Raw genomic sequence first — 27,285 nt, 5'->3', positions numbered from 1 at the left:
ACCATAGTGGGACCTTTAGTTATTTTGCTGATAATCCTGACGTTTGGACCCTGCATACTCAATAGATTGGTGCAGTTTATGAAAGAAAGACTTTCTGTAATCCAGACTATGGTTCTAACTCAACAATATCAGTTGCTTAAACAACAGACAGGGTCACAAACGAGCTTAATCCAAGAACCTGAGCAAGCAGGACAATGGATATAAGATTCTATCCATGATAAAGAAAAAGGGGGGAATGAGAGACCCCAGCCCAATAACTTTAGGCCCAGTAACAAATCACCAGGGCTTGCTTCCACACCTGCACAGACGTCAGATGTATTTTTCAGAAAATCAGTTAAGTGTAACTGATTAAGAAAGGACAGGATGGTTGGGAAAGGAGCCGGGATGGTTGGGAAAGGAGCCGGGATGGTTGGGAAAGGAGCCGGCACGGTTGGGCAAACGGGATCATACAATGAAAAACCATACAATGAATAACAAATGGTTTTTATGTAGTTTTTCCTTTATGTGGTTTTTCCAGGAACCTATAGTGAAAAACAAGTTTACCCTTTAAGTGACCTATATGCTGGATTCAAAAGAGCCAATGAGATACCTGTTACTGTGCTAGGAGGGAAACTGACCACTGTACCCTATAAAAGATCTGTACCCCAAAGCCCGGTGTGCCAGTTCACCGAAGCTCCAGCTGAGGTTTCGCTGAGCACCCACAGGCGCCTGTGTAGCAATAAATCGCCTCTTGCTTTTGCAGCCAGTGTCTCGTGTGCTTTTCCTTGAGCAGGGAGTCGGAGGGTCTTTCACTGTCATCTCATTTGACCAGCTCGTGTCATAACTGTCAGGAGATATTTGTGAAACATTTTGAAAATTCTCCACTGAGCGCTAAGCCAACAGCCTGGTCATCATGTTGTGTAATGGTCAGTATAAATAGGAGTCAACACCTAGTTTAACAGATGTCTTGGAGAACCTCTCATGGACACTGGTCTATGTACGTGGTGACACAAATTAAAAAGAACTCAGTCTCTGCCCTTGATGGAGAAAAAAATGGCCCACTTGGCTAGCTAATGTAGCAGCAAGGTAGCAGAATATGCTAAGCCATCTGGTGCCTTATTCCCCGATTTAAGATCTAGGAGGAGCAGGCTGACTGCTTCCTGGGGTCATTTTGCCTCATTTTACCTGGTGGGGCTCTTCAGGAAACTGCCCACGCTGCCTACATTTTTCAGGTCCCATTGTGGTTGTACACTGATGGCTTTTGCTTCCTGACTTTGGTCTCAGGGTTGTTATTTGTGTTGTTATATTTGATTTTCTTTTCCTGGCAAATATGTGGAAAACCGCAAGCCTGATTTTTTTTTTTCCTTATCTTGTTCATTTCTACCTCCTCCCTTTATCTGGCTGTGAGCATATTTTTATTGAACACCAAAAGTGTATACCAGATATGTGATTCATCTTCCCTGTATTTAAAAATTTTTTTTTGCCATGTTGAGGATCAAATGGAACTTCTTGAGAGAGGAAATTTCCTGACCTCTGTGTTTCCTGCTGCAGTCTCTAGGATATGGAGATGTTTCTACAAAAGTTATGCAAACAGTGTTCATGGGACCTGGGACTCTGGAGCAGCAGCTGCCTAGACATGCATGATTTCAGATAACCAGGCTCCTTTTTTGAAGTTTGGGCCGATTGCTTCAGTTACATCCCTGCTGTGGGTATGATGGAACTCAGAAAAGGAGGGCTGCCTCTAACTGGCATGTAAAATCTATTTTTTTTTTTGGAGGGGGGTTTGGACACAGGGGTATTTAACCATTGAACCACATCCACAGCCCTTTTTCTTTTTAAGCTGTCAATAGACCTTTATTTTATTTATTGATACTTGGTGCTGAGAATTGAACCCAGTGCTTCACACATGCTAGACAAGCGCTCTCCCACAAACCCAGCCCATCTGAAGCCCTTTTTTTTTTTTCCGTTTTTTGAGACAAGATTTCACTAAGTTGCTTAGGGCCTTGCTAACTTGCTGAGGCTGCTTTGAACTTGCAATCCTTCTGCCTCAGCCTCCTAAACTATTAGGATTATAGGCATGTGCCACCATGCCTGGCTTGGTATGTAAAATCTAGATTTTACAAAGGGAAGTATCCTCCTGTTTACTAGGTTCATTTAAAATTTTTTTTGTTGTTGTTAGTTATAGATGGGTAGCATGCATTTATTTTATTTGTTTATTTTTTTGTGGTGCTAAGGCTTGAACTCAGTGCCTCATACATGCTAGGCAAGTGCTCTGCCACTGAGCTACAGCCCCAGCCCCTAGGTTCATTTTTTGATAAATTGCCTCATATTCTTTGTTGCAGAGATAGACTGGCCACAACAGATAAACGGAATTTGCACTTGCTGTAGAGACTTCATTTTCTTCTCAGTAGTTTACCTGATGAATCAGTTTATAAAAGTGTGATTTTTGTGACAGGTAAATAATATTGCTCTATTCTATATTGACTTTCTTTGATTTTTATGATTTATAAAAGTTTTAGTTATTTGCATAAAATATGAATGTATTACTAATAAAGAGAATGGCTTATACATCACTAACAACTCTTTAATATTACATGTTATGTAATACTAATTTATTATACAAGTAAGTTGCATATTTATATCTCTTTCTAAAAAGTAATTATGGTGGTTTATAATTAAAGATACTTTTAATGAGGTTGTTAAAAACAAATAGAGAAAACTGGGGCTGTCACTGGTTCGATCCTTAGCACCATATAAAAATATACAAAATAAAGGTATTGTGTCTATCTACAACTAAAAAAAAGAAATTAAAAAAAAAAAAAAAGAGAGAGAAATAGAGTAAACTAAAGCCATGGGAAAGACTAGGTAGCAAACGCTGTTGAAATACAGGCATCTTATCTACTGTGATTGGGAGCTAAATTTGATCCTGAGTTTTCTGATATTCTAAGTACAAAGACAAACATAAGGGCCACATGATTTTTGTCTTTTGATTGGAAGTTACAATAAATACATTTAAAACTTTCTTTGTAATCAAACTTTGATGTCTGTTTTTTCCTTTAGAAATTGCACATGATAGTTTCATGGTTGTTTTCATCAGGAAATTTTAGTGGTCTGGTAAATTACTGAATTAGCTGCAGAATTCTTTAAAATGGGATGAAATCTGTTAGAAAAACTGTTTTGTCTTCTTCCCCTTTTTTTCAGCACTGGGGATCCAACCCAGGGACTCCTGCATGTCTTTTTTTTTTTTTTAGATTGAACTCAGGTGTACTATACCATTGAGTCATATCCCCCGTTCTTTTTATTTTTTATTTTGAGACAGGCTATTGCTAAATTGCTGAGGCTGGCTTTGAACTTGCAGTCCTTCTGCCTCAGCCTCCCAAGTGATTGGAATTACAGGCATGTGCCAACATACCTAAATGCATTTTATCTAGGCTTAACACTGTTATTTCAAGATTAGACCTTATCAGGTACATTGAATAATTTAATGAAACCTATTTTATTTTTTCTTTCTTTCTTCTTCCTCCTTTTATGTGAGTGAGTGTGTGTGTGTGTGTGTGTGTGTGTGTGTGTGTGTGGTGCTGGGGATTAATTCCAGAGGCATTCTACCACTGAGCCACATTCCTAGCCCCTTATTTATTTATTTATTTTTGATTTTGAGACAGGGTCTTGCTAAGTTGCCTAGGACCTCACTAAATTGCTGAGGTTAGCCTTGAAACTGTGATCCTCTTGTCTCAGCCTCCCCATTAGCTTGGATTACAAGCCCATGCCACTGCACTTGGCTCAGTCTACCTTGAAATATTATTGAATTGCTTCACAAGAAAGAAACAGTATGCTCCCAATTCTTCCCACTTATTTTTTGTGTTACTGTTGTCAGACATTTTACTTTTAAGTATGTTACACATTGCTACTGTTTTTGCTGTAGGCATCAGTTACATTCTAAGCAACTGAAAATAATCAGCAATGTGTTCTTTTTAATATTTACCTTAACTATTGTATATTGTCCCATAGCTCTTAGATGCTCTGGTATGTTTTACTTTCTTCCATTTGACTCATGGTTTTCGTTTTTCTACTAAAATTCCATATTTAGCTGGGCATCACCGTGCATGCCTGTAATCCCAGCAGCTCAGGAGGCTAAGTCAGTATGAACGCGAGTTCAAAGCCAGCCTCAGCAATTTATTGACGCACTAAGCAACTCAGACAGACCCCATGTCTAAATAAAATATAAAAAGGGCTGCTGATGTGGCTCAGTGGTTTAAGTGCTTCTGGGCTCAATCCCTTGTAACAAAATAAAATAAAATTCCATATTTGTTCCCACTTGCTACCTAACTTTAACTAGAGACTTCAATGTATTAATCATAATTATTTAATCTTTATTTTTTGGAGATTCTGGGGATCAAATCTAGACCTTATGCCTGCTAGGCATGTACTCTACCACCGAGCTATACTATACCCCCAACTCCACTGTAATTATTTTAAATTGTTAGTTTGATATGTCCAATATCTGGGTCATTTCTAGGTCTGGTTCCTATTGATTACTTTGCTTCTTTATAGTGAGTTGTTTTTCTTGCTTTTTTGTGTTACTTGTAATTTGTTATTGATTGCCAGGCATGGTGTGTAAAATAGTAGAAGCTGAGGTTATATAATATTTATTCTGTCTGGGTTCAGTGGCACACATCTGCAATCCAGCCACTGGGGAGGCTGAAGCAGAAGGATTACAAATTCAAGGCTTGTCCCTGCAACTTGGCAAGACCCTCTCTCAAAATAAAAAGTAAAATAAAGGGCTGGGGATGTGGCTCAAGTGGTAACATGCTCGCCTGGCATGCGCAAGGCACTGGGTTCAATCCCCAGCACCACATAAAAGTAAAATAAAGATATTGTGTCCACCTAAAAACTAAAAAATAAATATTAAAAAAAGAAAATATTAAAAAATAAATAAAAGAAAAAGAAAAAGGACTGGGGCCAGGCGCGGTGGTGCGTGCACCTGTAATCTCTGCAGCTCGGGAGGCTGAGGCAGGAGGATAGCAAGTCCAAAGCCAGCCTCAGCAATGGTGAGACACTAAGCAATTCAGTGAGACCCTGTCTCTACATAATATACAAAATTAGGTTAGGGATATGGCTTAGTGGTTGAGTGCCCCTGAGTTCCTGGTGTGTGGCGAGGAGGGACTGGGGATGTGGCTCAGTAGCAAAGTGCCCCTGGGTTCAATCCCTAGTAGTGGAGGGAGTTGGGGGTGAGAATTATTCTAGGAAATGGGTATTACCTCTTCTTTTGCTTGGTTGTTGGTATGGAAGTTTGAGTCAATTAGGAGAAGAGCTGTTTGGGGTTTGTTGTTGCTATGGTTACCTTAGGTAACTTTATCTTCAAATTCCTCTGGAATTTCCTTGCATTCAGGGCTCAAAGGGCAGGCTTTTCTCAGTGTTTCTGCTTGACTCTTGCCTTAGCTTTTCTCAGGACCCATCACTACCACACTCTGAGTTATACCTGACTGTTTCTTGTTCCTGGATGTTTTCTAACCTGGTGGTGGGAAGTTTTCTGTTTTCTTGGTTCAGCCTCAGTCTTAGGGGATATTTTTCTTGAATCTTGTGGGTAGATCTTTCTGGGCGATTCTGCCCTCCCCCCCAAGAAGTAGGATACTTGTAATGGTCTTGGTCAGAATTTCCTGCCCTTCTCCCAGTCATAGAGGGTTCTCTTGGTACCCTGCCCCAGTTACCTTGGGAGTGACAGAGTTTGCTGTCCTTTCTCTGTGGGGCCAAATTGGCTTTATATTGTTCCTTTTCCAGGCCAGCACTACTGAGGGGGCGGGGGGAGACTCTGCCCAGTGTTTCTTTCTTTTTCTGGTGGTGCTGGGGATTGAACCTATGGCTTTGTGCATGTGAGGCAAGCACTTTACCAACTGAGCTATATCCCCAGCCCAGTATTTCTTTCTTTTTTTTTTTTTTTAAATATATTTTTATATTTGTTCTAATTAGTTATACATAACAGTAGAATGCATTTTGACATATCATACATAACTTCTCATTCATCTGATTGTACATGATGTAGAGTTACACAGGTCAAGTAATCATATATGCACATAGAGTAATAAAGTCCGATTCATTTTACTATCATTGCTACCCTCATGCCCTCTCCCCTCTCTTCACTCACTACTTCTGTCTAGTCCAAAATACCTCTTTGGGCTGGGGTTGTGGCAGCAGTATAATGCTCACTAGCACATGCGAGGTCCTGGATTCTATACTCAGCACCACATAAAAATAAATAAATAAAATAAAGGTATTGTGTCCAACTACAACTAAAAAATAAATATTAAAAAAACCTCTATTCTCCCCCAATCCATTGTGAATTAGCATGCACATATCAGAGAAAACATTCAGCCTTTGGTTCTTTGGGATTGGCTTATTTCACTTAGCATAATATTCTCCAGTTCCACCCATTTACTGGAAAGTGCCATAATTTCATTCTTCTTTAAGTCTGAGTAATATTCCATTGTGTATATATTCCAGTTTCTTTATCCATTCATCTGTTGAAGTCCTGCCCAGTATTTCATGTGAGCACCTACTGAGGCCTGTAGAGAAAAACCTCTAAATGGGTGGCTCTTGATAACCCATATTTGACCTTTAGTAACTCATTGAAAAAGTTCTTGAATTCTTCTTGCCCACCTATATGGTGGTCCCATCATTTTCCCACTAAGTGGAGCTTATATTTCTCTCTTGGTGGAAGTGGTTGTCTTTCCTTCAGTTTTACTCTAGTTAGTTGCCCTGTAACCTCAGCTTCTTATGGTTTAAGAAAATTATGGTTTTATAGATTATCTGGATTTTTCTTGTCACTGAAGTGGGAATAATACTTTGTTTCTAAGAGGAAGTTAATAGTCAAGAACTTCCTATTTTATGCTAGATTTTTTTCTTCCAGTGAAATAGCCTTATGTCACTTCTTCCCTCTTTTCCTTGCTTCTAGAAGTTATCTTTCAGCAATATTAACTCAGCTAAGAAAGCTTCACATTTTACTGAAGAGTTTCATATTGCCTAACTTGATGCTTACAAAAGGTCAGTGAAGCTGTTAGGGAAGAAGAGCTGGAAAAGAGAAGGGTGAGATACATCTGGTAAGCTGTGGTCTCTGACTACAGGGCCTTCTCACTTCCATGCTACCATACTGCCTGATTTTGTATTGAGGGCATGGTCCCTAACAATCTTTTTCATATTATAGGCACTTATTTTATTTTTTGCAGTACTGGGGCTAGAACCCAGGGCCTCATACATGCTAGGCAAGTTCTCTACAACTCATCTACATCCCACCTATATCCCACGTGCTTAGATTTTGTGGAGGCATGTGAAGTGAGATGTAGATAGGGAAGGCAGGGGAGGGATGACCTTGGAGTTGTGTGGCCAAGCCATCCTGGGATTTAGCCATCTGTTCTTGGGGAGCTTGCTGGAGTTACATCACAAGTCTGCTCTTGGGTGTTTAACAAAGAGAAGGAACTTTAATTACTTTTGTCCAAGGACATGTGCTTAGGGTCAATCACATTTTGTTATTGAAAGAAGAGAAAGAAACCTCAACTACACTCAGTTGTCTATGAGTGTGACTCTCCTTGGCTGAAGGAGGAGTTCTTAAATTCCAGCAGAAATCTTGTCCCTTATTCAGCTGCTGGGACTGAGATGCTAGGAAACAGCTTGTGGAGCTGTGACTGTACTCTCCCTTTTAAATAAACTACTGGATAGTTTCACTGGCATGTCAGACCTACTTAATAAAGCCACATCAGAGCTGGGTACAGTGGTACTTGTCTATAATCCTAGGTACTCAGGAGGCTGAAGTAGGAGGATCAGAAGTTTGAGGTCAGCCTGCACAACTCAGTGAGACCCTATCTCAAAATAAAGAATAGAAGGGGCTGGGTGGTAGAACATCCCTGGGTACAGTCCCTTGCTGAATAAAAAAATAAAATAGTCACATCAGATGCACCATTGTCATACTGTACAAGTACAAAAGGGAGATCTGGTAGCCTGAGCTTCCTACCTCCAACTGGGATCTGATGGAATAGAAGTTGGAGCGGTCACTGGGACCAGGCATCTTTGCTCTTCATCTCTGTGCTGAATACGGTAGAAAAGTAACCTAGGTCTCTGGGCACCTGACTCTCACGTGAGAATATGGGTTCTCAGCTGTTTATTGGATTTGTTCCCATGGATGCCTGGACTCACCTGACAAACATGTGAAAACAAATCTGTTCCCACATGCCTGCATAGGGAAACCTGCATGGCTTGGTGTCAGAGGTGAAAAATAAAAGTGGTGCTGCCTGAAAGCCCTGCCCCATCTAAGCAGAGATAGGCTGGCTCATCTCTGGGACGGGGGAAGGCTTCTGGTGCCCCAGAGAAACTTTTTCACTCAGGCTCATGTCCAGACTCTGTAACGGGATTGGGACAGGTAAGGCAGGAACATCGGGTGGGATCTGTGGAGATCAAAATTTTCCCTGACAGGTGTGTGTGTGTGTGTGTGTACACCGGCCCCCCCCCCCCCCACAGATTCTCACCAAGTTGCTGAGGCTGGCCTTGAACTTGTGATCCTCCTGCTTTAGCCTCCTGAGTAGCTGGGATTACAGGTGTGTGCTACTGTGCCTTTCCTCACTCTTGAGTGACTGTGATTCCCTTGCTCTGAGCTTAGTGAGGCCAGGATATGTCATATACATCTTTGTTGAGTGATGTGGAGGCTTCTGGAAAAATGATGTGCTGATTGCCTTCTTATCCCTGGAAATTATCCCTTTGACCTCAATAGACTGACTCCTGGATGGGAATCAAATAGCCCACCAGATTCCTTTTTCTAAAAAGTGAGGTAATTTCAGGGGATTTGAAGCACGGCCCACACAGAAATTTAGGGAGGACGAAGTCTACACCAAGCACAGGGTAAGGAAGGTAGTTGTCTTCCTCTGACAGATTCTGGGTCCTTTGTAGGTAGTATAATGTGAATCCAACTTCCTTAAGGTTTCTGGATTAGCCCAACTCTAATCCAAAGGTGGTACTGTATGTACCATCTCTCTATGGGATGCTTTCCAATGCCAGATCTGTCACTAAGAGAAGCCTATAGCTTTTGTTGGATGTCAAGACTCCAGGATAATGTTCTGGGAAAATCTTAGAATTTCAGCCCCAGGTAAAAGTGAGGGGTGTATTGAGGAAAGCAAATAGACAAATGTTTAACCCTAGTTTATGGTGCTCCTTGGAGATCCTTCCTCCATTTTTGTCTTGTTGTATAATCACTTTCTTTTGGGTACTTTGGAAAAAGAAAGGTATTGAATGGGCAAGCAGCAATGTGGGGAATAAGATGAGTGAACACGGGTATGTATTTCCACACATGTTCTCTTCTTGGTCCAGTCCCTGCAAAAGTGATATACTCTTGTCTAAGGATCTTTTTAATCCTTCTCTGTACTGCTCATGTTCTTTGCTATCCTGAGAGTAGCTATAGATCTCTCTGTGTGAGGCTGGACACTGTGAAAATTCTTCTTGTCCTTTATATGAGAGCTGAGTAGGCAGCTTGGTAGGCAGCTTGTATACTTGGTGTATACAATGAGAGGCCTTTCAGGCTAGAGAAGGCTATGTACATGCTGCAGGGGCTTTGATCTTCTCTGCATGGTAGGTTTGTGTGTTTTAAGCTGGTAAGAAAAGAGCAAAACCAACACTCAGGGAGAATGAATTCAGTGGACAAACCCAGTGCCTACCCACAGGTCTCTTGTTGGAAACCACCATCAAATCATGCCTGTATTCTCATGGGTATCTTTCTCAGGAGCAATAGAAGTCTGCCTATCTCCATTTTCCTGTGTCCTATTGTGGGAACTGAGAAATATATTGTATTTTGTGTGTAGCATACTGTCTGTCCCTAAGCAGGAAGTGGGCAGGGAAATTTGTCTGACCGCAGGTCTAAACCAGAACCTCACCAACTCCTGCCAAAGATTTGACATATTTGTTTTCTTTACCAGGCTAGTGTAAACACAGTTGTGCGGGAACCATTTGCCATGGAAGCCAGAGAGATTGTGAACCCCGTACCCAGCTACCATCTCATCCCTGAGGCCAGCCAGCCCAGGGTGGAAGAAGATGTCAGCTTGCCACCTCAAGTTCCCTCAGAAGCCATGCAGCTGAAGAAGGAGATCTCTCTGCTGAATGGGGTCAGCCTGGTGGTGGGCAACATGATTGGCTCAGGGATCTTCGTCTCACCCAAGGGGGTGCTGGTATACACTGCCTCCTATGGGTTGTCACTGGTCGTGTGGGCCATTGGTGGGCTCTTCTCTGTTGTGGGCGCCCTTTGCTATGCAGAACTGGGGACCACCATCACCAAGTCAGGGGCCAGCTATGCTTATATTCTAGAGGCCTTTGGGGGCTTTATTGCCTTCATTCGCCTATGGGCCTCACTGCTAATCATTGAGCCCACCAGTCAGGCCATCATCGCCATCACCTTCGCCAGCTACATCATCCAGCCCTCCTTCCCCACCTGTGATCCCCCGTACCTGGCCTGCCGTCTTCTTGCTGCTGCTTGCATATGTAAGTATGGGGGCTGAATGTGAGAGGATATGTGGGGGCATGGGTGTGTGTGTGTGTGTGGGTGCTGTAATAATGGTATGGGTGCCTTATATTTAAATAGCATAATTTGCTGGGTATAATGGTGTAAAACTGTAATTCCAGGAGGCTGAGGCAGGGGGGGTCACAAGTTCAAGGCCAGGGTAATTTAGTGAGACCCTATCTCAAAATAAAAAATAAAAAGGGCTGGGATATAGCTCAGTGTTAGAGTGCCCTTGGGTTCAATCCCTAGTAATGCAGGGAAAGGTGGGGGGAAAAGAAAGCATAGTTTGCTTTTTGGGGAAGAGGTAGATACCTTACCTTTGGAAGGACTAATTTCATCAGAGTTGATTGATCCTGAGAGATATTAGAGCCTCACATTCTTCTTACTCTTGGCTGTTTCTGAGGTCTTTCCTCTACTCTTTGTGACAGGTTACTACATGTCTTATATTTATCTTGTCTGGTGCTCTTTTTTTTTTTTTTTGGTCAGTTTCAAGAGATTGGTTTCAACATCAACTAGTTGAAACTTAACACAGAAAACAATTAAAAAGTCAGTGTTGAGTCCTTTATTGTGCTGCTCAAAAAGAAAAAGTGTTATTTTACTTCTCAGCTTTTCATCTTAAACTAGTTTAAAGGCATCAGTGAGGAAATAGGCTTCTCTAGACTGCGGGGTCCCAAGGCCTTATTCCTAAGCCCACAGGACCCCCTTCTTCCTGCTACTGCCACTCTTTGAGGTCCATTCCAAGCAGCAAGTACCACACCAAAATGGCTTTTTCTTATTGGTGTTTCATTTTTCTGTATACTGACTTTGTAAACAAGCTTTGCCTGCAGCTCATGAGAAAAAAGTAGCTTCTACCCTACCTTAAGGATGAGAGCCCCATGCATCCTTTTTTATTTTTTTGCATTTTCTTTTCTCTCTTATGTGAGAGGGATTCTTATGTAAAGAGGGATTCTGTGTGAAGCCCTTGAAAGGAGAGAAGATTCTTATACAACCTTGCAGAGCTAGAGCTTCAGTTAACCCAGAATTCTCTGTGTTCCATAGCACTGTGCTGCCAAAGGCACTTAATTATACCCTGTTCTTTCCTTATCTCTGCTTATAAAAGCTTTGGCTATATATAGTTTGTCTACAATATTAAAAATAGACTGAGAGTACCTTGGAACTAGCAATATGGATTGTATAGTACACCATGCCTCCTGACTTTAAGGACTTTGTTAAAGCAAACAGTGAGGAGAAAACATACTCCTGGGAGGAGAAAGGATGATTAGTATTCACCTATGTGTCTAATAGACTTTGGTCCTGAAGATTCTGGCATGACTCATCTCTAAAAAAAGGGAGTAAGTGTATGATTCTAAACATGGTCATTAAGGAGAGAATTAAATTATCCTCAAATTACCCATAATCTCTCACTAAGAGATGAGTACTTTTAATAATTTAATATTGTCTTCATTTTTTTTATAGAATTGGGATCAGACTTTGCTTATTAATTTATATTCTGGTTTTTAAATTAATTAATTGCATTTTACCCCTGAACTACAGCTCTCCCTACTCCCCCAGCCTGCATTTTTTTTTTTTTTTTTTTGAGACAGGTTCTTGCTGAGTTGCCCAAGCTGGCCTCAACCCTCCTGTGAGTCATGGAATTTCACTGGAATTAGTGGTGTATGCATGCAACTGCACCTGGCTATATTCTGGTTTTTAAGCTTAATATATAATTTTCCCTTTATTTCATAAAAACAACATTAAAAAAATTTTAAATTATGGTTTCTTTGTTGATTCATAAGTTATTTTTTAAATTTTTAAATTATTTATTTGTTTTTATGTGGTGCTGAGGATCAAACCCAGTGCCTTGTGCGTGCGTGCTAAGCGAGTGCTCTACTGCTAAGCCCCAGCCCCAGCCCCCCAAACAACATTTTTTAAAAATATATTTTTTTAGGGCTGGGATTGTGGCTCAGCGGTGGAGCGCTCGCCTAACATGGGCGGGACCCGGGTTCAATCCTCAGCACCACATAAAAATAAAAGGGCATTGTGTTGTGTCCATCTACACCTAAAAAATAAATTAATTAATTAAAAAAAATATTTTTTTAGATGTAGATGTAAATATCTTTATTTTATTTCTTTATATGTGGTGCTGAGTATCAAATCCAGTGCCTCATGCATGCGAGGCAAGCGCTTTACCCCTGAGCTACAACCCCAGCCCAAAAGCAACATTTTTTAAAGTAGTGTTTTTTTAATTAAAAGATAATAAATGGACTTTATAGACAAGTTGGCAGATAAAGAATAGTATAAAAAAATTAAAATCATTCATGATTTTACCTCCCAGAAAACTATTGTTATTATGAGTGAAATACCTTCCAATATTTTTTTCTATATATATATATATATATATTTTTTTAATTTTTTAGACGTTGATGGACCTTTATTTTATTCATTTATTTATATGTGGTGCTGAGAATCGAAACCAGTGCCTCACACATGCTGGGCAAGTGCTCAACCACTGAGCCACAACCCCAGCCCCATCTTATATAAAATTTATCATTTTTAAAATGATCCTGCTGAGCATGGTGGTACACACCTATAATCCCAGCTACTCAGGACACTGAGGCAGCAGAATCATAAATTTGAGGCCCACAGTGACTTAATGAGGCCCTAAACAACTTAGTGAGACCCTGTCTCAAAATTAAAAAATAAAAAGGCTGGGCATGGTGGCACATGCCTATAATCCCAGCGGCTGGGGAGGCTGAGACAGGAGAATCAGGAGTTCAAGGCCAGCCTCAGCAATGGTGAGGCATTAAGCAACTCAGTGAGACCCTATCTCTAAATAAAATACAAAATAGGGCTGGGATGTGGCTCGGTGGTTGAGTATCCCTGAGTTCATTTCCCGGTACCAAAAAAATAAAAATAAAAAAACAAAAAATAAAACGACTGGGGATGTGGCTCAGTGATAAAGCACCTCTGGTTTAATCTCCCAAAAATAACTTAAAAAATCAAAATAAAAAATCATACTCTTTGTGTCTTATATACTGTTTTTCCCCACATACTTTTTTTATTAGTGCATTATAGTTGTACATATTGAGGGGATTTATTGTTACATATTCATACATGCACACCATATAACAATATAATTGGGCCAATATCACTCCCCAGCATTTCCCTGTCCTACTTCCCACCCCTTAGTCCCTTTCCTCTACTGATTTCGCTTTTTTAAAAAATATTTCTTTTAGTTATAGGTGGACACAATGCCTTTATTTTTATTTATTTATTTTCCTGTGGTGCTGGGGATTGAATCCCAGTGCCTTACCTGTGCTAGGTGAGCACTCTACCTGAGCCACAACCCCAACCCTTGATTTTTTTTTTTTAAATATATATATGTTTTTAAATTGTAGTTGGACACAATACCTTTATTTTATTTATTTATTTTTATGTGGTGCTAAGGATTGAACCAGCACCTTGCATGTGCTACTGCTAGATGAGTGCTCTAGCTCTACTGATGAGCCACAGCTATAGTCCTCACTTTGATTTTTAGAAGATCCACCCCCACCTTTGTTTTCCTTTTTCCTCTCTAGCTTCCTCATATGAGAGAAGGCATACCACCTGAGTTTGACTTATTTTGCTTAATGGGATGGTCTCTAGTTCTATCCACTTTTCTCAAATGCCATATCATTTTTCTTTTTAGCTGAATAAAAGTCCATTGGGTATATAGCCACATTTTCTTTATCCATTCATCCACCAATGGACACCTAGGCTGGTACCATAGTTTGGTTATGGTATTGTGCTGTTATAAACATGGGTATGCTTGTATTGATGTATTATGTTGACTATAATTCTTTCGGATAAATACTGAGAAGTGGTATAACTTGGTCAGATGGTGGTTCCATGCCTAGTCTTTTGAGGAACCTCCACACTGATTTCCATAGTGGTTGTACTAACTTGTAGTCCCACCAGTAGTGTAAAGGTGTTCTTTTTTTCTCCACATCCTCTTCAGCATTTATTATTTGTATTCTTGTTGACTGCCATTCTAGTTGGAGTGAGATGAAATCTCATTGTAGTTTTGATTTGCATTTCCCTAATTGCTAATGATCCTGAACATTTTTTCATGTATTTGATGGCCATTTGTATTTCTTCTTTTGAATACTCTGTTTAATTCATTTGTCTATATTAATTGGATTATTTGACTTTTTTTGGTGTAAAGTTTTTTGAATTCTTTATATGTTCTAGACATTAATACTGTCTGAAGAGTAGGTAACATAGATTTTCTCCAATTCTATAGGTTCCTTCTTCATAGTCCTGTTTCTTTTGTTATGCAGAAAAGATTTTTAATTTGATTCTGTCCCATTTATTAACTCTTGGCATTATTTCCTGAGCTTTATCGGTTCTTATACTGGTTTTTAAATTTTAGCATCTAATCTCTTTTATCAAATATTCTTAGAAAACATGATTTGGGGACATAGGTGTGATTTCCAGGCGGTGTAGTATAATGATTAAACTCAGAGGGCCCAAAGCTGGACTGGGTTTGATTTCTAGCTTTACCACTGATTTAGGGAATTAATTATCTGCTGCCTTGGTTTTCTCATTTGGAAATGAGATTATTAATAGTGCCTAGCTGAAAAGATTGTTGTGAAGAATAAAAGACAAATAGCTGTGTAAATGCTTTTCTCTTCCTGACATATAGTAAGAGCTCTATAGTAAATAATGCTGTAAATAATTATGTCTTTGTACATAAATCATTTTAGAGTTCCTGAATATTTTTTTAGGATTAAATTAAACAAGGGAAATCATTGTGTCTAAGGAAATAAACTGTTGCGGGATTCTTTTTAGAGTGTTGTATGAGTTCCTCAATTGATTGGGCATCTGAAAGTGCCTGTGCGTTAGTGGCTGATAGCTTTAGAGTAAATTCAAAGAACAACCAAGTCAAAGGGCATGTTATATATAATTTTTGATACCCAGAAGATTTTTATCTTAATTTTTGTTTGTTAAATTATATTTTCTTCCCTTTATTATTTTTCCCATGTTTTTTTTTACTTAAAAGCCTATCCTCATACTAGGCACTGATCTTGGGATTGGAGGAGTAGCCTTACTTTTTAGATATGCCAAATATTGGTATTTCCTGGTCTCTTTCATTCAACATGTACTTTTACCCAGATTTCTCAAGATTGGAATTGCTGCAAGCCCCTTATCCCAGAAGCCAAGGCTTTTCTAGAATCCAGGCCTGAGGGCAGGAACTTATCAGAAATCAGCCAAGTCATAAAACTATGCTCCATAGTCCTAACTGACTTGATTTTAGGGTTCAACTTATTTCCCTTCTTGGAACTTTTAGGTCATAGGATTAGGCTTTAAATAGAGCTGAGGTATGGGAGGGAGTCGCTTTGGGTAGGAATGGCAGTGGGAACAGCCTGATCTCAAGAGACATAAATTGGAAGAAACTGACTAGGTCATTATTAGGGGGGAAAAAACCAAAGATCCATTGAATCCAGTGTGAGGCTTGGATAGGATAGGAGAATGAAGTTAGTCTTGAAATAGAGACATAAGAGGGGCTAGCTTGTTGTTTAGAAGAATGCACAAAGAAGTTATAGCCATGCCAGGCTAGATAATTAAAGTTCCATTCTTAGACTAGAGGGCCTAGCAAGTCTCCAGACTTGGACCATAGATGGATTTGTTAGGCCTGCACAGTGTTTTAAATAATATTGAAATAGTTGCCAACATTTGAAAAATCAGTACTTGTCCTTTCTCTGAAAAAATCTGGCAACACTAAACTTAAATTCCTGCCTGATTCAATCAGCTAGATTTTGAGTATCTGTCCTTTCCTTTAAATGGAGTATATACTTTATAGTCTACTACAGTCCTGCTTCCTCTCCTTTTATACCCAGACTTTCTTTCTTTTCCTTATTTTATCACTTTTTTTCATGCCTGAAGCCATTGCTGCTTTAGACTCTGGCTCTCTGTATAGCTGCACCCCACCATATTCCTAGGTTACACTAACAGGGGATTTAAGCAGCTTTTTTGGGATGTTGAGCTGTCTTAGTTACCTATTATCTTAGAGTAGTGGTTTTCGACCTGAAATGAGTTTGTCTTCCATGAGATGTTTGGCAATGTCTGGAGGTGTTTTGGTTGATATGATTAGTGGGTATTGGTGCTGCTGGCATCTAGAAGGTTGGGGCCAGAGATGATGCTGAACATCTGCCATAGACGAGACAAACCTGCACAGTAAAGACTTATCTGGTCCAAAATGTCCATAGTTCTATAGTTAAGAAACTGTGTCCTAAAGGTATACTTTGTTCAAATGTATTCAGGAATCTTGGAATTTTCTATGGTGGGTGGAGCCTCAGACTGTAGACTATACTTGGTAAGCTTACTTATGGGACCATAGTGGGGGAAAAGATGGTTCTTGAGGAACATAGGGTCTTCTTTTTGGGTAGGACCCGTACATTTGGTAACATGGATACCCAGTATTGTAAGGATATTTGATTTGACAGCAGAAGAGTAACACTTCTGGCTTAGGTGTTCTTAGTCCATTTATTTTGCGGGATTTGACTTATGGATCCTGCCTGTTACGTGGACTCATATATATCACTGGAGAATGCTTGCCTTGAAGGAATCAAGATGGAACCAATTCAGTAATGACAGTGACATCACAGCCCAGAGCCTCACAGCTAAGACTCTGTTTCCCCTGAGTTTATTTGGTAAGGCTGACAATGAGGAGGAGGAGAAGTGGGGAAAGAAGACTGATATTGATGAGACTAGAGTGAAGAAACACCTAATGAGTCTTGAATATCTTTCTTTTGTTTCTTGCTGCCTTGGACTCAGGCCTGGTCAAACTTTTGAATAAAAGGAATATTCTTGCTGGGTGACTTGGGAGGCTGGAGCAAGAGGATTACAAATTTGAGACCAGCCTCAGCAATTTAGCAAGGCCCTAAGCAACATAGTGAGAACTTCTCTCAAAATAAAAAAGGCTTGATATGCATCTCAGTGGTAAAGTGCCCCTGGGTTCAATTCCCAGTACCAAAAAAAGGCGGGGGGGGGGGGGTGGGGTGGCGGATATTCTCCCCCTATTATGATCAGTAGTTACTATGGATAGATGGGTCTCTCTCTCTCTCTCTCTCTCTCTCTCGTACTGGGGAGCACTTTATCAGAGTTACATTCCCAGCCCTTCTTATTTTTTATTTTGAGGTGCTTAGGGCCTCACTAAATGGCTGAGGTTGGCCATTTAGCAATCAAATTGCAATCCTCTTTCCTCAGCCTCCCCAATTGCTGGGATTACAGGCTTGTATCACTGCACCCAGCCATCTTTCATATTTCTAAGTGACACAAGGCTAAGGAGACTTGATCTTGCTCAAAGACTCTAACCCTATATGTAGTTCAAGTGTTCGGATAATAAGACTAGATATATTTGTATGACTAAAGACAAAGATTCTTTTTTTTTTTTTCTTTTTTGGTGTTAGGAATTGAACCCTTGCCCCCCACACATTCTAATACTAAGCTATATGCCCCCCCCAGGTAGTTTTATCTATCTATCTATCTATCTATCTATCTATCTATCTATCTATTCAGTTATCTGACTATCTGTTGTTACTGGGATTGAACCCAGGGGTACCTTACCCTTCTCTCAAAATAAAAAGGGCTTGATATGAGCTATATTCCCTGTCCTTTTTTTGAGACAGGTCTCAAGCCTCAAGTTTGTGATCCTCCAGTCTCAGCTTCCTGAATTGCTGGTATCACAGTTGTGCACTACCAGGGTTGGCAGTTCTGCTATTTTCAGAAATTAGGATCTAATTTTTTTCTTTGCTGCTTTTTTTTTTTTCTTTGCAGAACTGGGGATCAAACCTGAGCCACTTTACCACTGAGCTACATCCCCATCCTTTTTATTTTTCATTTTAAGGCAGAGGCTTGCTAAATTGCTGAGGTTCTTGCTAAGTTGCCAAGGCTAACCTCCAACTTGTGACCCTCCTGTCTCAGTCTCCTGAGTTGCTAGGATTACAGGCATATGCCACTGCACCTGGCTTATTTATTTATTTATTTATTTTTATGATGTGGTCTTGCTGTGTTGATCAGGCTGGCCCTGATCTAGGCTTAAGTGACCCTCCTGCCTCAGCTTCCTGAGTAGCTGGGACTGTAGGGGCATGCCATTGGGCCCTGCTTTAGGAATACTCCTTAAAAGGCACCTAAATTACATATTCCTATACATTCTAGGAGGTAGCTACTGATTCTGGATTTCCATTTGGAAGGAAATGGACTGTTGTAGAGCATTTCACTCCGAAGACTTAAAATTGGCCCCCTTGGGCTGGGGATATAGCTCAGTTGGTAGAGTGCTTGCCTCTCATGCACAAGGCCATGGGTTCAGTCCTCAGCAGCACAAAAAAATAAAAATTTGCCCCCCTTTTTTTTCCCACCACCTTTGTCATTGCCACGTAGGACCGTACTCCTTTGTCCTTGGATGCCCTTGGTAACACCCAGCCTGTTTGTGAGAAGACTTGGAAGGTTTCTCTCCTCTCCCCTCTGGGAAAAGGAAACTGTGACTCTCAGCATAGCTGGGACTACAGCTTCAGGCCGACCAGCCACTTGCTGTCAGGAAGAGTGTTAGAGGTACAGCTCTGTCAGGAGGAGCATGTTACTTAGGATTAGTTTAGGTTTCATACAACAGAAAACCCAAAGAAGCATAACTCCAATGTTGAAGTTTATTTCTCTCACCTGTTAAAAATAGGCAGGTTGGGTTGGTAAGACAACTTTTAAAATGCTTCAGAGAGCCAGGTTTCTTTCTTCTATCTTAATGCTCTGCCATCCTCAGCCTGTGACGTCTACTTGTGGTCCAGAATGACTACTCAAACTCCACATGTCATGTTGGGCATTGTAGGTGACCAGAAGGACAAAGGTATACTCTTCCTTTTAGAGGTCTTATCTGCTCACATATCTGGGAGAAAATCTAGTTTCCTAGCCTTAACTACTTGCAGAGGAAACTAGGAATGTCTGTTTTAGAGTGGCCAAGACTAGCTCAAGTTTCTATTAAGGAGTTTGGTAAGTAATGACCATGGAAGATGACTAGCAATCTCTACCACAGAGAGACTTTGGGAATTTGTTTCTGTGTCAGGGTTGGGTCTGGATCTCTTTAAGTACTGATTTCTTTGGGAGAGAGAGCCTCATAATGGGTCCCTGCTTATTGGTGCCAGCTTATCCAGCAAGGAAATGCCATGGAGAGGGAAAGCTTAGAAGTTCAAGTGGAGGCAGCGGAATCTGAGCACCTGGCCACAAGGCTCAGCCTTGTCTTTGAGCTCTGATACAGTCTAGTGAGCTAGCTAGCTGGGAGTTCTTTATTTTATTTTATTTTTTTAACATTCTTTTTTAGTTGTCAATGGACCTTTATTATTTAATTTATTTATATTTGGTGCTGAGAATCGAACCCAGTGCCTCATACTTGCTAGGCAAGCACTCTACAACTGAGCCACAACCCCAGCCCCATGGGCTTGGAGTTCTGGGAGGCATCAAGGGGTGTGATTTAGATGGTGAAATTGTGTTTCTTAACTAGAATCAGGAAAGCAGTCAAGGGACTTGGCTTCTGCTTGGTAGAATGTTCTCTGGCAGGGCTGAGAGTAGAATGAGGCAAGCTAGGAGCCTGGAGCCAGGATGTAAGGATACACTCACTCTCAGGTTCCTGCACGTGGTCCCCTGAAAGTGGATGTTTTTTTTACATTTTGTGCCCTGGATATCTGACTTTTGATCCTACCCCTGGCCCTGTTCTCTGGCCATACATTGTGGCATTTTAACTATGTTCATTGAGAAAGAAGTATATGTGCATAGTGAATGTGTCAAAGTATAAAATGGTGTAGAAAAAGGCTCCCTCCCTCTCCAGATCTTTAGTCTTCTTCTCAGGAGTTAGTGTTACTGACCAGGTGCTTTTATATCCTTGCAGCAGGTCTTTTGGAACTGACCCTGCAGGGACTTCCTTGGGGAATGGACTTCATTCATTAGTTTAGCTCACAGTCATTGAATTTCCACAGTGTGCTCTATTTACTTGTGTGCAGAGAGGACTAGCCCTGCAGGAAATTAGCAACAGGACTGAGGGAAGGAGAAGGTGCTATGCCTGGCATTGTGGAATGAAGATTGTTATCAGTCCCTTCCCCATTTTGGTTCTACATACAAGCTCAGTGAGCACTTCCAGGATATTGTCAGTTTCTTTTCTGATGTGGATCCTTTTTCATCCATGTTATCTTTTTTTTTTTTCCTTCCCTGTGTCTCTATCTCATTGTCTTTGCCTTGTATCTATCTCTGCTGTTTTCTTTGTGTATTTCTTTTTCTTTTCTTTTTTTGTACTATGAATTGAACCCAAGGGTGCTTTACCACTGAGCTACATCCCAGCCCTTTTTTAAATTTTGAGATAAGGTCTTGCTAAGTTGCTTAGGGTCTTGCTACATTGCTGAGGCTGGCCTCAAACTTGCAATCCTCCTGCCTCAGCTTCCCTAGTTGCTGGGATTACAGGTGTGCACCCTATGTCCAGTTCTGAGTATTTCTTACTCTCTCACTTCTGTTTCTTTTTGTAGTCCTGCTTCCTTCCTCTGCTTACTTGTGGTTTCTGGTCCTCTGTTACCAAGGGCTTGTGTGTTTGACTTGTTGTGGTTCCCAACTCATTTTAGAGTACCCTGCTACTATTAGATTTGGTCTCTTGGTATTCAAATTCCATGTTCCTGGGGGAGACAATCTAAAAAGCCAGCATGGGTCCAATGTCTGGCTTAGTTAGCTATGATGAAGAGGGGAAGCAATTCTCAAGAAGGGACTGGGTAAGTACTTAAAAATATGCTTACTGTATTATATCCACAGGGGTAATCTACAGAGGTCTGTGGATTACTGGTGGCTATTAACTATGTATGTTAGCTGATTAGGCTTAGCCCATACATACAATTTTGATAATCAGGTAGGTCCCTGGGAAGACTTTCCAGCAGCACGCACTCCTTTGGGTTGCTTCTTTGTGTCCATTGATGCCTCCAGTCCCCCCTCATGATTGACTAGTGAACACCTGTGTAATTTGCCAGTGTATTGAGTGAAGCTCTTAAAGCACCATAGAGACTCTTCTGCCTCGTGTTTACTTCCACAGCTGGCCCTGGGTGTTCTCCTTTTGACACCTTTCTGACAATTGCCTTATCCCAGTGAATTGGCTGTCAAGTGAAAGCCATCGCTACTTTGATTCCAGCACAGGTTCCTTAGTTCTCCTTTGCTTAGCAGTGAGCTTAAAAACATGCTTTGCTTTTTTTGCCGTCTGAAAATTTGTGATCTTGGGGAAGCACATAAACACCTAAAAGACCTGTTTTAAGACAGATGTCCAAAGGAACCTAGCATCAGACTCTAGCTATGAAGTGGGAATGCCATAGGGTTCAGGGGAGAGAGTACACAGGGAGGGGATAGCTGGTATTTGGGGGGATGGTTTTTAGAGGGAATGGGGACTGAATTAGACCCAGCCCTTTTTGTTTTATTTTGAGACAGAGTCTCAATAAGATGCTGAGGCTGGCTGGCTTCAAAGTTGTGATCCTCCTATCTCAGCCTCCTGAGTAGCTGTGATTACAGGTATGCACCATGTGCCTGGCTACCTTTATTATCTTTGAATATCCACAGTATTGGGACATTCATAGGTGCTGTCAGGTGGGGCAGGTTCAAGTTATCTGTCTATTTGCCTGTTTTGGTTCTCATTTGTCCATTGTTCCCTCTAATTTAGGCAAGAAGGGCAGAAGTGATGCTCTCTGTAAAGAGGGTGGGCCTATGTGCCTTCAGCTTAAGCCTGGCAGTGACTTTATGGTTTTCCTCCTAGGTCTGCTGACATTTGTGAACTGTGCCTATGTCAAGTGGGGCACACGAGTACAGGACACGTTCACTTACGCCAAGGTCCTAGCCCTCATTGCCATCATTGTCATGGGCATTGTTAAACTGTGCCAGGGTAAGAGGGGCCTGAGGTGGGAAGAAGGGTGGATGTCCAGGAGCTCCTCTGGTTCCCTGAGGAAGATATGGGGACTTTGCTAGCTTTACTACTCAGTTCTTTCTGTGTACATGTTAGTGTTTCAGTGAGTTCAAGAGATGGCCTTGAATCTCTTTTTGCCCTTGTAGGCCAGGCTAGATATGTCAGGCCCTCCCTCAGGGCTGCTTTAATTTTGTGGAGACTGGGACCATTGTAAGAAGCCAGTTGAGGGCCTAGAAAGTCTTGAAACTTGGGTCATAATTGGGTCACAAAAGTAACCAGGGGGAGGATAGAGTGGGCTCCTGGGTTTGGGTCTGTGACTGCCAGGCAGTGGATAGGAAAATTTGATCTTCCTGGAGGGGAGTGTCAGGGTGTGTGTGGGTGTGGAAATGAGTGGTTATTTTGTAGCCTTTACTTTTCATCTGAACTTGCATTTAGCATTCTGTCCCAAAGTCAGCTCTTAAGAAAATACTAGAATATTAGGAAACTGATACTGTCTTTCCTTACATAGGCTTTTAAAAGCTTTTCATTTCTAGATCAGAGCAGATTGGCAGTGAGGGTAACAGGCCTCCTAAGATCTCCTGAGCCCTTAGAGAAGTCCTGAGAGGTCTTTAGCCAAGGATTTCTCCCTCACTTAACGATCTCATTTTCTAGATCATCCATCCCTAAATGTGTCTGTTTACACCCCATGGGGATCTGAGACCCTCATATAAGACCTATTGAATCATACTTTGGTTGGTTGTTTTTTGTTTTGTTTTGGTACTGGAGTTTGAAATAAGGGTGGGGAGGGGTGCTTTACCACTGAGCTACAGCCCGAGTTCTTTTTAGTTTTTATTTTGAGAGAGGGTCTCACTATGTGGCTGAGGCTAACCTTGCTTGCAATCCTCCTGCCTTAGCCTCCCAAGTTACTGGAATAACAGGCATGTGCCACTGTGCCTGACTTAAGCTTTGGCTGGTTTTAAGTCCAAAAAGCTGTGCTTTTAATAAGCATCCTGTGTGATCAGTCCAGGACCTTTGTGCACTCATGCTAAGTGCAGCCAGCCATCTGGGTGTCCTTGGAGTCTCAAGAACATCTTGGTGTCAGTGATTGTTGAGTAATTCTCCTCCCAAAATCTGTGCTTCAGGGAACCACTGTGTGCAATGACTGACACCCCGGGAGGATGGATATCTATTTTCACTGCTCTTACTGCACACCTAGCCCTTTCTTCCATATTGAAAACTGCATCTAGGCTTTCTGCAGCAGGTTATTACAAGCTTCCTTAGAAGTCTGAGTTCTGTTAAAAAACCTCAGTGTGTCCAGAAGGTCTCTGATCTGGGTGGCAGGGTGCTGCCCCCTGGGATTTCAGATTTGTAGTCTCCAGAGGTCTCTAAAGAGAATGACAGGTGCCTGGGTTGGCTCCCTGAAGAGTGAGTGTGGCCCCATGAGAGACAAGAAAATCTCATTTCCTGTATAGCCTGTGATTTCCTGCCCCGTGCAACCACACCCACTGCAAGTGGAGTGGCAGATCCTTTCTGCAAGACTGATAAACCCACATGACCAAATTGTGCAGTGATGTGGGCCAAGAGCCTCACAGGAAGTTCTAATGAGTAGTGGAAAATGACCTCTTTATGTGAAAGCCTTGTGGTGTTATAAAAAATAGAAGAAGAGTTGTGGCCTGCTGTGAGTCATTTGTAGGAAATGGAAATTCCTTAGGGTTTTAGAAAAAATATTGGCACATCTGAGGCAATGCCTTTGTTTTTCTGAGATTGTCTAGTTTTACGGAAGGAATATGAGCTTTTCTGAGGATGTGGGTTGGGTGGTAGAGTACAGGGAACTGGTGGTTGTTGTTCTTTTGGTGCTAAATGATATTTTTTTTTTCTTTCCCTTGTCCTATATTTTCCCTGTCTTTTCTTATCCCTCCTTTTTTTCCTCCCCTTTTTTGCTTTTTTTCATTTTCCTTTCCTCTTTCTTATTATCTTCCCCATTTTTCCTCTTCTCCATACACCTTCCATCCCCCTTTCCCTATTCTCCTTCAACTTCTTTCTTCTCTCTGAATTCCCACCTGCTTTTGTCCCCACAGGACACTCTGAGCACTTTCAGGATGCCTTTGAGGGTTCCTCCTGGGACATGGGAAACCTCTCTCTTGCCCTCTACTCTGCCCTCTTCTCTTACTCAGGTTGGGACACCCTTAATTTTGTAACAGAAGAAATCAAAAACCCAGAAAGGTAAAGGCGAGATCACACTCTCAACTCCCCAGCTTGGCTGGAACTCCTGCTGATAATGGGTACATTGCCCTCTTCCCACAGTCTTCCCTTTGCCTCTCATTCCCTCTTCTCTCTATTACCCTTCTCCAGTTAGGAGGGGTTGGAGGTTAGTGAGTGGGAGTGAGTGATGGTGGGAAAGCCCTTGGTTATCACCCTCATGTTTGCACTGGAGGGTCCCCAGGGACCTTTCTAGAGGAGAGGTCTTCAGTGGGCAGCAGCAGATCCGGCTGGGTCTGAGGTGTCAAGACCTTACACTCTGCTGCTGAGACTGCAGCCTGTGAAACCTGAGCTGCTTCTGGCCAGCTGGTCCCCTAGTCTGGCTTCTGGTCTCCATAGGACTAAATCGCTCCTTGGATTTGTCCTGAGATGATAGATACAGAAGGATTATGAACCCTGTGGGACTCATTGGACCTTCTGTGGCAAGGATTTTCTCTATTTCTCAATAGAAAGAGCCCAGGGGCACTGGATGTATACCCACTCTAGGCCACATGGGGAAAGACTGCCTCAAAGACTTAGAGGCCAGGGAACTATTAAATGTTAGGAAAATTTCCCTAGAGACTTACTGAACTTTGATCCCTAGGAGAGGTGGGTTCTAGGTAGGGTTCTAGGTTCTATCTCACTTGTCCTGACAGAAATTTGCCCTTGGCCATTGGGATTTCTATGCCAATTGTGACGTTTATCTACATCCTGACCAACGTGGCCTATTACACAGTGCTGAACATTTCGGATGTCCTTAACAGTGATGCAGTGGCTGTGGTGAGTCTCTTGGAAACCTCATTTTCTTCTCATCTCATGATCCTCAGCCCCCGTAAATGGCCTAGTCTCTCCTCTGCAACTACTCCAGCTCTGAAAGATGATGGGATGGGTCTAGGCCAGATGGTGGGCTGTTCAGCAGTGACTACTTTTGTCCTGAGATTGTCAATGCACAGGATTTGAAACCCTGTCCTGTGTTGAGTGCCCCTTCTGTGCTCTGCCACCAGACATTTGCTGACCAGACATTTGGCATGTTCAGCTGGACCATCCCTATTGCTGTTGCCCTGTCCTGCTTTGGGGGCCTCAATGCATCTATCTTTGCTTCATCAAGGTATGTATCTCAGCTTTACCAATAATACTCTACAACATTTAATTTTCTAGAGCTGTAGGTATAAGAGATTGTCTTTTTTCTGTCCCTCTTATAGGCAGAAACTCTCTTGTGTGGGAGCGTGTGTTTGTTTTTGTGCAAACATTTGTATACTGGTACCTCATGTTTCTGTCTGATGTTAGGATGGATGGTAAGGGTATAGGGGAGGAAGGAAATAGCTTATAGTAGTGACTGTGGCAGGTACCAAGTTTTAGGCTCCTTGTGGGTTATACTAAAGTCCCAGGATTTGTACTTTCAATAAATTAATAACTGAGCATTTGGTATATACCAGGTACTAGTGCTGCAAACAGGATGACTCTGCCCCTCACTTCACAGAGAACACTGAGGCTGTTAAGTAGGCTCCTGCTCTTCTCTCAGTGCACAGAACTGTCTTCCTATTGATGCAGATAAAGAATTATGTCTCCTTCCATTAGCTGGCCTCAGGGGTTAGCACTTCCCCTTTTTTTAAGCATTTGCTTCATCACTTATATCCCATCTCTTTGGTGGATGTTCACTTGGAGCCAGCTCTCCATGTCTTTCTCTTATTTCTACTTAGAGAAGTCACAGCTTTTCCCATCTCTCCTTTTCCCCTTACATGAAACACTGTGTGTGGGTGTCTGCTTGGGATTGAACTAGATCCCTACATATATTAAATACATACTCCACCCTTATCCCTGGTATGTACTTGAGAACAGTAGTCAACATTTCATTTTCCACTTATAGTTTGGCTTCTGTTACTTGACAGATATTCTTTTTTTTTTTTTTTAAGAATTTCTGTTTTAGTTGTAGATGAACACAATATCTTTATTTTGTTTATTTATTTTTTTATGTGGTGCTGAGGATTGAACCCAGTGCCTCACACATGTTAGGTGAGCACTCTACCACTGAGCCACAACCCTAGCCCTTGACAAATATTCTTATTAAGAATACCTTCCTTTTAGCCTGTCTTCAATCGTCATTCAACTGGACCTCTGAAGCAAGTGATGCTGAACACTTTCTCTTTCTGAAACTATTTGCCTGGCTTCTGAGACATTTGATAACTGAGAAGAAGACTTCTTTTCTGATTATTCATCCATTTATCCTATAAATGGTTTTGTCCCCAGGGCCAGGAGTGTAGCATTTAATATATATTTGCCACATGAACACACAGAAGGATGAATCAGTAAAAGCTTTGTCCCATTCATTCTTTTTACTAGTTTTTACACACCAATATATGTATCTGTGGCATCTCTGGGGCAACCAGAGTAATAGAGTTTTCAGGGCCTTAGTAAAGAATATAGTGTATCCAGCATGATGGCGCACACCTGTAATCCCAGCAGCTCGGAAGACTGAGGCAGGAGGATTGTGAGTTCCAAGCCAGCCTCAGCAACGATGAGGCGCTAAGCAACTCAGTGAGACCCTGTCTCTAAATAAAATAAAAAATAGGGCTGGGGATGTGGTTCAGTGGCTGAGTGCCCCGAGTTCAATGCCCACCCCCTCACCCCGTGCCCC

At 41.6% G+C, this 27,285-nt stretch overlaps 1 protein-coding gene across 4 annotated transcripts in view; it reads left to right on the top strand.

Moving 5' to 3' along the window:
- Positions 1-27,285, top strand: part of Slc7a6 (solute carrier family 7 member 6) — a 40,107-nt gene that overhangs the window by 4,671 nt on the left and 8,151 nt on the right. For 2 of the 4 annotated variants that reach the window (XM_048792622.1, XM_048792623.1), the window contains exons 2-6: positions 9,930-10,488; positions 22,287-22,412; positions 24,491-24,635; positions 25,307-25,430; positions 25,655-25,758. In XM_048792622.1, the coding sequence (XP_048648579.1) occupies positions 9,930-10,488; positions 22,287-22,412; positions 24,491-24,635; positions 25,307-25,430; positions 25,655-25,758 (1,058 nt within the window). Of the gene's footprint in view, positions 1-1,944; positions 2,435-9,929; positions 10,489-20,886; positions 21,265-22,286; positions 22,413-24,490; positions 24,636-25,306; positions 25,431-25,654; positions 25,759-27,285 lie in introns of those variants that run through there. The other 2 variants (XM_015496165.2, XM_048792624.1) reach the window with 2 other exon arrangements.

Source organism: Marmota marmota, unplaced genomic scaffold, assembly GCF_001458135.2.
Source record: "Marmota marmota marmota unplaced genomic scaffold, marMar, whole genome shotgun sequence".
Taxonomy (NCBI): domain Eukaryota; kingdom Metazoa; phylum Chordata; class Mammalia; order Rodentia; family Sciuridae; genus Marmota; species Marmota marmota.
The sequence above is the reverse complement of the archived record's forward strand: the minus strand, read 5'-3'. Positions and strand labels throughout refer to the sequence as shown.